The sequence below is a fragment of the Fistularia commersonii genome, chromosome 8, assembly GCF_037954325.1.
Source record: "Fistularia commersonii isolate RoL2024-O1a breed Wild chromosome 8, RoL_Fcom_v1.0, whole genome shotgun sequence".
Classification (NCBI taxonomy): Eukaryota; Metazoa; Chordata; class Actinopteri; order Syngnathiformes; family Fistulariidae; genus Fistularia; species Fistularia commersonii.
In genome coordinates, this window is record NC_141291.1 from 6,348,536 (window position 1) to 6,363,541 (window position 15,006).

At 42.0% G+C, this 15,006-nt stretch overlaps 2 protein-coding genes across 2 annotated transcripts; both read left to right on the forward strand.

Annotated features, from left to right (window-relative positions):
* Positions 1–465: 465 nt before the first annotated feature.
* On the forward strand, positions 466–2,389 carry rpl22l1 (ribosomal protein L22-like 1). The gene is made up of 4 exons (XM_086150751.1): positions 466–510; positions 1,464–1,577; positions 1,794–1,915; positions 2,180–2,389. Exons 1-4 carry the CDS (start codon positions 502–504, stop codon positions 2,322–2,324), a joined length of 390 nt encoding a protein of 129 aa, XP_086006877.1. The 5' UTR covers positions 466–501; the 3' UTR covers positions 2,325–2,389.
* A 5,164-nt stretch (positions 2,390–7,553) lies between these two features.
* On the forward strand, positions 7,554–13,607 carry slc7a14b (solute carrier family 7 member 14b). Its single transcript, XM_086151622.1, has 7 exons — positions 7,554–7,854; positions 8,372–8,608; positions 8,702–8,919; positions 10,047–10,193; positions 10,708–10,916; positions 10,991–11,760; positions 13,261–13,607. Exons 1-7 carry the CDS (start codon positions 7,554–7,556, stop codon positions 13,605–13,607), a joined length of 2,229 nt encoding a protein of 742 aa, XP_086007748.1.
* The last annotated feature ends 1,399 nt before the right edge of the window (positions 13,608–15,006 follow it).

The following is a 15,006-nucleotide window of genomic DNA, read 5'->3' on the forward strand; positions in this document are numbered from 1 at the left end:
TCTTACAAAACTTGGGGCAATGTATGGATTTTTTGGTCAGCTGCTCAATGTCATTTTCAATTTAATCTTTCACTAAATATTAATTAGATTTTTTTTTTTTCAGTTGAGGTCTTCAATATCCATATCATGGTCTTGAATGTGAGACCCCGATCATCTTGTTTATACATAGTAACACGCTGATATATATCACATTTGCTAGATGCAGTTTTCTACTGAAAATGAGAGAATGAGCAAACTTAGATATGGAAACATTTTGACATGATTTAAGTTTTCAATTGGCCTAGACAAGTCCGAAACAACATTTTATCAGACAAGGTCATGTAGTCTTTGCGATTTTGAGCGTCCTGCCACCATCCCCCCTGCTTTATGCAAACAAAGTTGTTTTTTTAATTCCTACTGCAGAGCGACGTTTTCCATATATGGTAAGGGTGTAACAGGTTACCCGGATGACATATTTACTGCGTCACATCCGGTACTTCCTTTCCCCGCCGTTCGCTCAAGATGGCGCCGGTAAGTCAATGTGGCTTCCTTTTGGTTTTCCTATTTTTGTGTTATTATGTGTAAAACCTCCGCTTTTTAAAGTATTCCCACGTCTCTATCCCACAAACATTTGACAGGCTTCAGTTCTAATTGTTTCCGCTATGTTTAGCCCCTATGCATGGTTGAAAAAAAAAAAAAGACTCTATCGCGGCTAGTATTAGCATGACAATTTATACCAAAGTTCAACCACAAGCTGGTTTTACCAACACTCGATTGTATTTGGGTAACAACTTCACAATAAAAATAAACTACAGTATTTTTTAAAATCTGCTGTTATCTTACCGATCGGATATTGTTGAGGCGTAAATGAATGAACAAACGAGGTCAGCGCCAGCGTGACTAGCTTACATTTACAGTCCACTAACCAGGTCAGAGTACCTTTTAAACATTCAAAACGTATCTAATATCGGTGAAATTACCCATATAACCACTTTGATTAAATTTGGTATATCTCCTTGTTAATTAATCAACATTATATTGAACCGCCTTCCGTGAAATGGTTGACGATCTTAGCGGATTTAGCATTAGCTTGCCACGCTTTGGCACGTGTTCACTCCATTGGTCTGCAGAAGTACCATCATTGTGGTAAATTCTGCAATTTGTTACGTTCCATAATCAGTTTCTGTATTTGTAAAAGTTCAATGTAAACCATTTACTTGTGATTGAGACAACATGAACACTCCATGTGACAACTCGTAGCCTGCCCCTTGGAAGCTCCACTTGGAAGCTTGAATGAAAACTTTGGAATTCAACATTTGGAAAAGTAAAAAGTAGTGTCTAAAGGCACTAAATTAGTATCAGAAAAAAACTATTTTCTATGGCCTCACTTAAAGTCAAATGAAATCCAAGAGTAAATATCGATAGCCAAACTTCAGTCAACATGTTGTATCTTAACTGCTTTTTTTTTTTTTTTGCCATGATAGCTCAAACCGAAGAGACCTGCTGTTGGCAAGAAAGCTAAAAAGGGAGCAGTGTGGAAGTTCACCTTGGATCTCACACATCCTGTCGAGGATGGGATTCTGGATTCAGCTAACTTTGTGAGTTTTATTAACTCCCATAGTATCACTAAAGTAAAAAAAACACTATTTCATCTAGTTTTTCACATTATAGATTCTTCATGATCCATCCACAATAGGGTTGGTTTAGTGGTGTTAATATGTAGCTAACATTGCTTGGGGACTAGGGCACCCTTCCCTAGCTTCCAATATACTAGGGTTCTCTTCCCTAGTACGTCATTGTGTTCTGTCCACTAGGAAACCTTCCTCAAAGAGAGGATTAAGGTCAATGGAAAAACAGGGAATCTTGGAAACACCGTGTCCGTTGGCCGCATGAAGAACAAAATCAACGTCACATCAGAGAAGCAATTCTCAAAGAGGCGAGTATTTTTTCAGAAGAGAAGATGGCAGACTTAACCCTTTAGTGTTGATTGTTGTAGTGTAAGAAACAAAGTTGGTTAATTGTCATGTTTCCACATAAGAAAATGATGTAATCAGGATCTGCAGTGCTTTAAAGAGAGTACTCAAATTAACACATATCCCATAAAACTAATCTGAGATGTTTAAAAACTCACAAAAATGTTGAGCTAAATCAATCAACAATTAGACCCCAAGAATTTAACAACCACCCTCTACCCCAATAGGTATCTGAAGTACCTCACAAAGAAGTACCTTAAGAAAAACAACCTCCGTGACTGGCTTCGGGTGGTGGCGTCTGACAAGGAGACGTACGAGCTGCGGTACTTCCAGATCAGCCAGGATGATGATGAGTCTGAGGCTGATGAGTGAACAACTACAGTTTGATTATTTGTCAAAACCTGTAGCAGGAGGGATAATAAATTGGAAAAAGATCATATGTTGTTTTTTTCAATGTCTTTCACATACAGGAAAAAAAACGGTACACCTAACTCCCACCAGGTGGTGCTAAAGTTACCGACATTATATCCATGTGTCATTGAATGACCTTCGAGTCAACGTTTTTAAAATAAATTTCTAGGTGCTGTGAAATACTTAAAGTATAAGATGTCACAAATTGGTTACCAATAATGCAACAACTCCCTTAAACATTGTTTGGTTTATGCTAGTTATTGCAGAGCCAGTATTACAGCAGGTGTAATGGAATTTAAGCTACAGGATGTGTCCGCATCATTACCCATCTGCTGATAAAGAGCAGAACAGTGAATTTGAAACCTGTCTGAATCAAAATAATTAGCATTTTAAGTGGTTATGTTAGTGCAGTCACTTGGCAACAACACTAATGGTGATGACCAAAGGTAAATGAATGCTTGTTTTATTTATAATGATCTCAGACTATTTTAAGTTAAATCTGCTTAGTTTATTTTGTGTGAATGAATGAAGGGAATTGTAAGGTACAACAGCTCCATTGAAATTCACACCTGATAAACAAAAGATACCTCACTCTTTATCTTATATACAGATTGTAAAGGACAAAATATCCACAATCAAAACAACTGCTTGTATCTCAGCTGAATAGCCTCCCTATGTGAACCACCTCTCCAAAAAAGATCTTAGGCTTTATCAAGTTACGGGTTTTCAGTGGGCAATTATACCATGTCTGAGTAGTTAAATGAAATATGCTAATGCAGAATGCCAGATGAAGTAATTGTGTGTAACAGTAAATTTTTTAAGATAGCTATGTCACAATTACTCAACCCCCCATGGTCCATGTAACATTGTTGTTTTCAAAGCTTTCTGACAGTTGTAATGGCCTGCACTGGAGTTGAAACATAATTAAGCCTCTGGGATCTCCATAATGAGCCATCGTTTGCTTCATCCAAACCCCAGCCCAGGTACTCAGGGTGAGTTGCAATCACAGGAAAGACAAATGAGTTTTTACAAAAGCTGAGGAGATGATATAATTTTACCTGATGGGCCTTGTGTATAAGAATTCCAAAAATTTAAAAAGTTCTGAGCATCATGAGGAAGTGAAGAATTTCTGGAACAGCTGCAAATCTGCATGGCTGATGGAAGACCAACCTTCCGTCAAGGTTCCTTAGCAGCTTGGTTGAAAGACCCTTGAAGACCGCAAGACACCTAATGAGGGCTTGTGCATGTGCTCCAGAGGCAACATTGACATGCACTGAACATGGCACACGCCACGTTGTGCCAAGCTACAGCAAATGTGGACTAGAAAATACCTTGAAAAATTTTGGCCGGGCTGCATGGTATGTCTGGTGTGCTAAAGGCCAGGCTGATGACCAGAAGTGCACCATCTCAGTAAGTCATTAAAGTGTTTTCTTCTGCTGCAGTAGCTGGCAATCTTGATGGTATTACTATCTTAATGAGAAAGAAATTAAAGAAACAATTCCATCTGTTGACAAATTAACCCTTGGTGACCATTAGGCCTTTTAACAGGACAATGATCCAAGGTTCACTTTCCAGTCAACCAAACCTTGAAAGCTTGGTCCAGAAAAACACCCCGCAACATCCTAGTTTGGCTTTCTTTTGTCACTGAGCAAAGACCTTCGCTGGGACCTCGTCTCCATGTTGTTGTCTATGTTGGTTTCCTCCGGGTTCTCGTGTTTCCTCCCAAAGTCCAAGAACATGCAGTGGATTCATTGGACGCCCTAAAGAGCCCAGATGGATGTGAATGAGAGGGTGAATAGTTGTATGCTTCTATGGGACATGTGGAAGAGATGGTGAGTGGTTGTTTGTTTCTACTTCATATGAAATGATAATAATGATAATGTTTTTTTGTCTATCTGACTTGTGAATGCACTTTATATCTGAATAATCCATTCCTTTCCTGCTGAAACATCAAAATTCCACTAGATGAAGAGTTGTTTCTTTTTTTTTCCAACAGGTTTTCTCAGCCTGTCGATTCTTTAAAAAATGAATTATTTTATATCTTAAGACAGCAACCTACAATTATCCCAATGTGTTTTAGGCTATTTTTTATTTCATTAATAAGTAGTCTTTGGCCCATTTGAAGCCACTTTGCTTGACTGACAGCTTTCTCTGCCTGAGGACGTCTCCCAGAACCCAAACAGCCCGCTGCACATTCCTTATCTTATTCACTGCCGGGCAAATTTGCAGTTTATTCAAAACACCTGCTCAAAAAGCTTCCCGGTCCTCGCGAATATTTCAAACATTCTATAAAACGCCTGTGACATAAGAAATATTTTGAGTTGATCTTGAAAGACCCCGGTCTGAAACATTGCTCTTCACATGACCTCGGGGTAAAAGGGTGTGCTGATGAATATGTGAATATGTACTTTTTAGTCTGGTTGTGTGGTAACTGAGACAGAGGGGGTGTCCATCTCCATCCACATTTTCCCATCAGAACACCTTGGGCTGCCAAGGAATCCTTTATCCCCTTAAACAGAAAAGGATGTTTTAGCCCTCTGATGTTCTCTCTGAGTATGTGTGTGTGTGTGTGTGTGTGTGTGTGTGTGTGGATGGACTCCCATCCGCTCATCTGTTGCACATAAACCCTAGGAATGCTTGCACCTTGGACATGCAGTTTTTGAATTTCAAATCATACAAAAATAAAAAAACATCTCACAGGAAAACAATACAAAGAGGAAACGTCTTGCACAATTGTGATTATTTTACAGGTTCTTTGAGTTCCGTCAAGAGCGGTAAGAAAAAATAACAGATATGGACATTGAATTTTAAAAAATACACTAAAAATCAAGAATTACACTGGCAGGAGGGCGTATAAAATAAATATAATAAGCAAGAAATTATCTAAAAGTATACAAGAAATCTTTTATCAGATATGAGCTGGAAAATTCCAATAAACATTTAGTTTATTGAATTAACAATTCAACAAACTAAAGATAAACTATCTAAATAACAAAGAAATTGATTTTCTAATAATTCAAAGGAGTTTTATAAATTGGCATCAAAACATCAGAATGTCAATCCAAAACAGCCAATATTGATTTTAATCTCATTACTGAAGTGAATTTGGTACAAAGTTAAAACTGTATTTATGGGATTAATGTATTGAAAACTGGTCAAACGTCACAGTATTCTGTATTTGTGCACGAGTGTTTGTCATCCAGTTCCAGGTACGGAGCTACAGTTTACCAAGGCCTATTCTGTCACTGACATTCCAGAATCTGGAGTCTAAATCTAGAATCCAGGTGTGTTTGTTCCCCTTGATTCCATCCAGATTCTAGACACGGGCCTGTGAACCTGCTTCTGACTCCAGTAATCTGACTCTCAGCCTCAGATTACCCAGGGATTACAACAACAGCCCCCTGAACTCCGACTGAGTGGATCTGGCCCTGTGTTCTGTGTTAGCTTTAGCATGTCTGACCGGCAGCTCTTTCCATTTTTACTTCCTCCATAGTGACAACAAAATAAGCTATTTCCTCTCAACTTCAAAATCTATGACATATATAAAAACATCAAATGTTTAAAGAAACAATCAGTGGATTTTATGGATCATTTGTGTTAATTATCACTTTTGTAGGATGAAACTTCAGTAATGTGTGTCCCTCTGAGGTACACTGCATGCTTTTGTATGTGTGTGTGTGTCATTTGCAGGGGCATGTTTGTATTCATGGTGTCTAATTATAAATTATAAGATTATAGCCAAATAAACACTTGCTCCCAACTTCTCTCTCTGTCTCTCTTTCTCGCTCACACACACACACAAACACACACACACACCTGGTCAATTCCCAGCCTCCCCCGTTTCAGGTGCTGAATAATGGATTGGGTGGTAACACGGCGTCCGTTCACGCCGCCTTGCCTGCGTTTCCTCACAGGTGTTTCGAGAAACTGAACATACTCTGAACACACTCCGGCCTCTGGAACTTACACAGCAAGTGAGTGAATCGATCGTCAGTGTGTGTTTGAGTGTGTATGTGGAAAGTGTATGCAAGGTGTGTGTTTCCAACCACAGCTTAAGTTTTTTTTGGTAGTTGCCTTTTTTTTTATTTTACTCTTCTTTACTAATTTACCTCATCTTAGATAATATATTTTACTTGCATGTTATCACCCCAAAAACCAGCAAGTAAATATATGCCTTGAAAAATCATCAGGAAATCACCTAAAATTCAGTTGATAGTCTTTATTCATAGAAAAAAATAATCATGCAACTTTTGCAAAAACATCACCTACAAATTTGAGAGGAATCAGTAAAATTCAGAATCAGTAACAAACAAATTCATAGGATATTGACTTAAATGCACCTAAAAGAAATGACCTAGAAATCCACATATGATGACAAACCTGGAAATAACGAAAAAGAATCGAATAATGTAACAAACTAACATTGTTTCTTAAAAGCTCAGGTTAAACTGCTGCTCAAAGACACACTCAGATGGCGGATTCTGACCTGATGTGTGTTGGTCAGGCTTTCAGTGGAGGCCGACCAGCCAGGCTGGTTTCGGCCTGTTTGTTTCCGCCGTGAAAATGGATCCTCCTTCCTCATCAATGTTTGAGAGGGGAGTCTTCGCTCCACTGAGCTGCGAGAAGGAACAGGAAAACTAGCATCAGTGTATTGGTGGAAAATTATCTGAAAATTAGTCAGACATTCAAATAAAAAATAGACCAGGAACCGTACAAATCCCTTTATTCCTTAATATTCCTGTTGTTAAACACATAATGATAAAATATAATAATGTCATGATCAACAAATGTTAAATTTCTGGCTCTTTCTCCTCTCAGCATTGGATCCCTGAGGTCATTTCCTGTCTGTACAGGAAATGGGAACATGAGTGGGTTTTTGCTTCCTAGTTAATGTTTGTGAGGATTTTTTTTTCTTTAAATTATTTTTCACATTTATAATTATTATCAACATAAGCGGGGAAATGTGTGGATTTGACTAAGAAATTAAATGGAATTCAATACATTCGATTTAAATACAAGAAGCAAGATTTTACACATTTTTTTCTCATTTTCCTGTTTATGCTCCTCTGTCCAGAATCCCCTGACAAGCTAATGGTGCAGCCCAGGATGTGAGCCGAACCGTGACAGGGAGGGCGGCGGCTGAGGACGCACGTACATAGCTGGATAGCTGGTAGATAGTCGGGTGCAGAAATGGCGTCGTGGCTGGGCGGCGTGCCCTGGGCCGACGCCTGGTTCAACATGTACTCGCGCCTGCTGCGCACCAAACCCGTGGGCTCCATGGCCCAGAGCTTGGACGACCTGACAGAGTTGGGCGAGGGCTCGGCAGTGGGCTTGGCCAGGGTGCTGACCACCGTGGACCTGGTGTCGCTCGGGGTGGGCAGCTGCGTGGGTACAGGGATGTATGTGGTTGCCGGGCTGGTTGCCAAGGCGATGGCTGGACCCGGGGTCATCCTGTCCTTCATCATCGCAGCCATGGCCTCCATCCTCTCAGGTGTGTTGGATCCTTGGCTTATGGTTTGTTTAATAAAGCCAATTTTTAATTCTCGTCACAGCTGTTGCTGTTTCCGGGATTTATCGGAGGTGTCTTACCCGTAGAAGTCAATTTTTGAGAAAAATAATTTCAGTTCGCCACCTTATGTCTAGTCATTTAAAACATCACACAAGGATGTTGGACAATCAATGACCACCGCAGAGCTATGTGGCGATTTCATTATCATTTCCTGTGAAGGTCAGGTGGAGAATTTGGATCAAATGTCATCATTATAAAGGATGGAAAGATATTTCAACATAAAAGACAAGAAGGAGAAAAAAAAACAAAAACTCTTCAAAAAACAGGAAGAAAGTGTGGTGTTTTCAGTTTATAATGGTTGTATTTTCAGTCCTTATATAATTGATAGAATAAAAAAAAAACAAGAGATCTAACTGGTGCTGGTTGACACAGGTCACCCCTCTTGGCTTGATGTTTATTGAACTACATCCCGTAGTTTGACAGTGCTGTGTCATTTCAGGAGTTTGCTATGCAGAGTTCGGGGTCCGGGTGCCAAAGACCACCGGCTCGGCCTACACCTACAGCTACGTGACGGTCGGGGAGTTTGTAGCCTTCTTCATCGGCTGGAACCTGATCCTGGAGTACCTGATCGGCACGGCAGCCGGAGCGTCGGCTCTCAGCAGCATGTTTGACTGCCTGGCGAATCACAGCATCAGTAACTATATGATGAATAACGTAGGCACGGTCAGAGGGCTCGGTTAGTACACACCAAATAACAACATCATAAAGTCCCAATTTCAAAATAAAAGCTGAAACTTGAAAGTTTGTATTTAATTTTCCAATTTCTCAGGTAAAGGCGAGGACACGATCCCTGACCTGCTGGCCCTCTCCATCGCCCTGCTAGTCACGGTGATCGTCGCCCTTGGCGTCCGAAACTCTGTGGGCTTCAACAACATCCTGAACGTGGTCAACCTGGTGGTCTGGGTCTTCATGATTGTGGCTGGACTCTTCTTCCTCTCTGCCAGTAACTGGGAGGGAGGTAGATTTTTGCCCTATGGCTGGTCAGGGGTGAGACACCATAAAAAAAACATATATGCTTCACCTTGTCCACGACACAAAATTACATCAAAACCTTAATCATCAGTTGGACAAATATTGGTGTTCATGGTAGCTACTTGAGTTAGAGAAACATTGCTTTTAGAATGTTGATAAAGAAGTGCAGAGAAGATCAGAGGGATTGCAATTGTATTGTGCCTTTGTGGAACAAGAGAAAGCATACTACAGGGCACCAAGAGGGGAACCATGGTACTCTGTAGTGAAATCTGGACATTTTTGAGTGGTGCAGAACATGTATGCTAACGGTGATACAGTGTTGTAGTGTGCTGTAGGTGTGAGACAGAAGTTCAAGGTGAAGATGGACAGCTTGACAGATGATGATAGACAAGAATCACCACAGGTTTTGTTTGCAGATGACATTGTGGTCTGTTGTGAGAGCAGGGAACAAGTAGAGAAAAATCTAGAAAGGTGGCGGTATGCTCTTTAAAGAAGAGGAATAAAGGTTCTCTCCGGAAAAACAGAATACATGTGTGTGAATGAGAGGGAACCGTGAGGCTACAGGAAGTGTAGATGAAGAAGGTTGAGGATTTTAAGTACTTAGGGTCAACAGTTCAGAGCAAAAGAAGTGAAGAAACATGTGCAAGCAGGTTGGTACGGTGTAGAAAAGTGTCAAGGGTGATAAAAGAGTACCATCCAAAATGACTGGGAAGATGTAGAAGATAGTGATGACACCAGTAATGCTGAAAAGACAAAGCTTGAGTAAGTAGAGATGAAGATGTTGAGGTTCTTTTTGGGAGTGAAGAGGATGGACAAGGTCAGAAATGAGTCCATCAGAAGGACAGCACATGTTAGATGTTCTGGAGATAAAGACAGACTGAGATGGTTTGGAGTTGAACAGAGGAATAGTGAATATGCTGGTAGAAGGATGTTGAGGTTTGAACTGCCAGAAAAAAGGCTTGAAGTAAGGGAAGGGGAGATATCTGGATGTGGTGGAAGAGCACATGAAGCTAGTTGATGTGAGAGAAGAGGATTCAGGGAATAGGGTTAGGATGGAAGAATATATTTTGCTGTGCGACCCATGGAAGGGGCAAAAGAAGACTTGAGTTAAAGAACCTCAGTGACATACACTTCCTGTCCAGGTGATGCAAGGAGCGGCCACCTGCTTCTATGCCTTCATCGGCTTTGACATCATCGCAACAACGGGGGAGGAGGCGAAAAACCCCAACACCTCCATCCCCTACGCCATCACGGCCTCACTGGTCACCTGCCTCACGGCCTACGTGTCGGTCAGTTTCGCCAAAATGTGACTACGTTTTCAAGTATTTGCCATTTCCTTCTTGATTTTCTGCCTAAAAATAGCTTGGAAGAAGTTATGTTAATAAGGATCACAAAATAAGCAATATATCAATTGACAAATTGACAGATAAACCACCTGACACAGTCATATTGTGGAGGATTTAATAAATGAATGGCATTATGTGAGTCTCTTTTGTGTATGTGTTTGTGTGGAGCTTGTTATCACCAGTACTCTAATTTTTTGGTGTTTTTTTTTTGGGACCGTGCTGATTGCAGCGCATCCTTGTCAGTATCTGCTTAATCTTACTCTCTGCGCCACCCTCCGTTTAAACAGTAGGAAAAACATGAGATAGAAATTCCTCACATGCACTGATGGGCTGCAGTGCATCTACGAGTTGATCTCTTTTGTGAAAGAATGATGGCTGTAGTGGACAGAGATTCGCATTGACACCTGACATCCATCTTGTGTATCATTTCATTTTCCCCTGTCTCCATCTGCCTCAGGTGAGCGTGATCCTCACCCTCATGGTTCCTTACGACCTTATTGACAGCTCAGCTCCGCTCATGGAAATGTTCGCTGTCCACGGCTTCCTGTGGGGGAAGTACATCGTGGCCATCGGCGCTATAGCGGGACTCAGCGTATCCCTGCTGGGCTCGCTCTTCCCCATGCCCAGGGTCATCTACGCCATGGCTCGAGACGGTCTGCTCTTCAGGTTGGAGCCACGTGAGCGGGAATGGCGGTTAGATCCAAAATCCCTGTTTGTGACGGTGATCTTTGTCTCTGCAGGTTTCTGTCCCAAGTGTCTGCGCGCACACACACGCCGGCCGTGGCGTGCATGGTGTCCGGGGGCTTTGCCGCCCTCTTGGCTCTGCTGGTGAGCCTGAGGGATCTGATTGAGATGATGTCCATCGGCACGCTGCTCGCCTACACTTTGGTCAGCGTGTGCGTGCTCTTACTGCGCTACCAGCCTGACGAGCAGGCCGACGTGGACAACTTCAGCTCCGTGGAGGACGGAGACGTTGGGAAGCACCGGGACGAGGCACCTCTTCCCGCCAAAGATGAGCATGTGCTGTCAGAGGGGTCGTCTTCCTACCATGCCAGCGAGACGCAGGGGGACGGAGACGAGTCCGACTTCCACACGGGTCACGTCTCTCTGCTGAAAAGACTTCTGGGAGGACATTATCACACCTTGCGACAACAGCTTGGAATGCCCGAAGCATCGGCGCGGCCCACCCCTGCAACCGGACGCGTCGTGACCCGCTGCACCCTCCTCTTCTTCCTCATGTCCTTCCTCCTCTGGTCAACGGTTATATTCGGTGCGGAGCAGGGTTCCGGAGCCGGCGCTGTGGTTTCAGGCCTGATGGCGGCACTGATGGCCGCATCCATGGCAAAGCTTCTGATCACAATTATACAGCAGCCAGAAAGTGGGCGGAGCCTGCCTTACATGGCACCCTGCGTGCCCTTCGTTCCCGCCGCGGCAATACTGGTCAACAGCTACCTGATGCTAAAACTGTCTCCCCTTACATGGGCCAGGTTCTCCATCTGGTGCTTCATCGGTGAGTTTCTTCATTCGTCCACCACAGGCCGAAACGTTTTCTCAGGGCTTTCTCAGGGTTTTCATAACGGTTTCATGAAGCTTCTTAAACCCTAAATTGAAAGTATGTCCAAGTCTAAATTTAAAAGATAGTAATAATCAGGGTCTGCACTGCAGTAGCTCAAGTTATGTCCCCTGGGATCCTGCAAAGTTAAAAGGTCACAGGGATTTGGGAGAAAATATGAAGTTACTATCGGATAGTGCATTGCCCATCCACCCATTAGCCACTTGGCTTGCACTTCCATCTCCTGTGTGTCTTGTGCAAAACTATGAATTTTCTATGAAACAGCAATTCACTAATAAAAACTGGTATCACTGAGCAAAGACAACAAATCTTTGTTGCAATATTGCAGTATTGCAGTATTGCTAACTCGTGCTAGCTCTAGAAGCTAGCGTACATGAGTCTTGTACTGGATAGGATTTCTTATGGCTTGATAATATAGGGTGAAAAGGCCCGCGGTAATAGCTAAGCTAAGAGTAAGCCAATAGGCTCAGATAGTCAGAATTGGGATTATATAGTCTGCAAATTAGTTTGACCTTTGTCCAAGTATCATTATTATATGAATCTTATTTTTGAGGAATGAGAGAAGCGCATCTTGGGATATCCTACAGCAGAGTAAACCTATGGCAGAATAACTCGGAACAAGCCTAACCCTTACTTTAAGCTCTCTCAAAAAGAAATGTCGTAAGCCAATTAATAAACAAAGATCAGGGTGTCCACCCCCGGAAAGTGAAAAAAGGGAAATATGTTTACCATATTCCTGAGACAGAGCATACTAATATAAACAATGAAGACAATGCAATAAAATTCTTAATTTGTTCACTTGCTTTTACACCACGCGGATAGCAATAGAGCCAACCGCTGATAAAAGTATGAGACAATGTTACACACTAATAATTTGAATAATAAATACTGACTAACCAGTATGAATTAAGGAGGGGGAGTAAAGGGTCTTGTGAAATAATAGCAAGTGGGGTTTGTAGTGTGTGTTCTCCCGTTTCCTCCCACTACTAGAAACATTCAGCGGGTGCAATGAAGACCCTATATTGCGCCGCCGTGTGAATGAGAGTGAATGATTGTTTATTCTGTGACGTGAATGGTTGTATATCTGTATATGACTTGTGAATGAGCGAATAGTTGTATATCTCGACCGGTCAGCTGGGATAGACTCCAGCCCCCCTCCATGATCATGAGCGCAGAATAAACCGTATCGATGATGAATGAATGAAAAAGAAGATGTCTGTAAAAGAAGGGTAATTACAAAAACATAAAGCACCAATCGGTGGGAAAAGTTTTGTTCATTCATTTAGTTTGGTGTAAAAGGAAGATAAAACAATCCAAGACTTTTACCTTGACATTTATCATTTCCCCTCTCCTTGTTTTTGTTTTTCTCCTTTCCATTGAGGGATAATTAATTTTTGTGAAAAAAATTTTAATTAGGCAATATGACACATCCCTCAGGTCTGTTGATCTACGGATGCTACAGCGTGTGGCACAGCACGCTGGAGCTCAACGCCCGCGAGGAGCAGGCCCACGCCAGCTCTTACCAGCGCTACGACGACCACCTCGACGACAGCTTTTCCCCTGACGACGACCTTTACCCTCGGGAGCACGGGGAGGAGAGACCCTACCAGGGCTGGTCCGCCCCTGAGGAGAGGAGGTGCCACCGCCAGGAACAGGGCGGCCGTTACGATGAGGAGTGTGAGGATAACGGCGGCGGGTATGGATACCAGTCAAGGCCGGGAGGTGAGTACACGAGAAGGTCCGGGGGACGGACCAATCACGGTTATAATGAAGAGGATGACTAAAAACAATAAGTTGTGAACGACGGAATAAAACTCTGAATATGCCTCCCAATTGAGGTACTGTTCTCGATTATCTGTGAAGTAACAGCTTTCAGGTTTTATTCAAACCGACCCCACGGCAGGGAAGCCCTTTCTCACGCCTGGACTCGACCCGATGGGTTCCTTCCCACCTTTACACATCTCACCGTTTCACCAAGGCAGTGGTGTTTGTAGTAACAAGATCTTTTTACTTTCTGCTTTCTCTGAACCGGAAAACATGTCTACTTGAATCTCTTATCCTAAACCCACCTTTTTCTCAGAGCATCCCAAAAAAAAAAACTGCAAGTGCACATCGTTCTGGTCCAGATCAGTAATTCAGTTAACAGGTGCCGACCGTCACTGGTGAATCAACAATAATTTAGTAAAGAGCCGCGCAACACAATGCTGTAGCGTCTAGAACAACAAGTCAGAGTCAATGAACCTGCAGAAATATGAACATGTGAACAAGAAAACACAAAGTAGAAAAATATTGTCTTTATCTTTTAAACTATATATATGTCAGGGATGTCAAACTCATTTTGGTCCAGGAGCCACAACTGGCCTAATTTGATGTCAAGGGGGCTGGACCGGTAAAATCCTAGCGTAATTACCTAGAGGTAAGTCCAAATTTTTCCCTTGTTTCAGTGTAAAGGAGAACAGGTAATTCTAGAAATCTTTATATGTAATGAACTGTTACTTTCCAAAATACATGACGAACAACTCGAGATTCATGAAGAAAAACAAGTGCAATTTCAACAATACTATGCCTCAGTTATGTCTTCTCAGTTCTCTGTGCATTTTGTTGTATTTGTTTTGATTTCAGGCAGGGGGCCACAAAATATTGTTCCGAGGGCCGCAATTGGCTGCGAGTCTTAGACCCCTGATATATATATTTCATATATACAAACTTGCAAATACATACACACACACACACACACACATACGTATAACAAAGTAGCTTATATCAAAAAAGCTATTGCAAAGGATACATCAGTTTGGGGTTTTAAACAACTTTTCAATATTCAAAATAATTTATTTTAAACACAGGAAGGGTAGGGGGCCTGACATTTTTAAATTGTGACGTATGATATTAATGTCATCTATCATTACTATCAGGTATCAGTGATTTGCAGAATTTGTTATTTAGGGCGGCTTTGACCTGGTCCAGCGGGCATCCCTCCAATCTGCTCTGTGGAAATTTTGTGAAATTGAAATTTAGTGACTGGATCCTGAATTCAACCGATCGGTTATGACAGAGGACAGAGGTCAGATGTTGAAAATGACAAACAAATGAGCCGACTTTAAAAAAGAAATTGCTGTTAACTCAGTAAATTTTATCTTCTCAATTCGCCCACGCTTAGTTTGCTGTTTCTGTGTTTTTGGT

Excerpts from the sequence above, each read along its gene's own strand:
- rpl22l1 (XM_086150751.1), top strand. Across the intron at positions 1,578-1,793 it reads TTCTGGATTCAGCTAACTTT|GAAACCTTCCTCAAAGAGAG; the intron begins GTGAGTTTTATT and ends TCTGTCCACTAG. Across the intron at positions 1,916-2,179 it reads GAGAAGCAATTCTCAAAGAG|GTATCTGAAGTACCTCACAA; the intron begins GCGAGTATTTTT and ends CTACCCCAATAG.
- slc7a14b (XM_086151622.1), top strand. The coding sequence starts at position 7,554 with ATGGCGTCGTGGCTGGGCGGCGTGCCCTGGGCCGACGCCTGGTTCAAC. Across the intron at positions 8,609-8,701 it reads AGGCACGGTCAGAGGGCTCG|GTAAAGGCGAGGACACGATC; the intron begins GTTAGTACACAC and ends CCAATTTCTCAG. Across the intron at positions 8,920-10,046 it reads TGCCCTATGGCTGGTCAGGG|GTGATGCAAGGAGCGGCCAC; the intron begins GTGAGACACCAT and ends CTTCCTGTCCAG.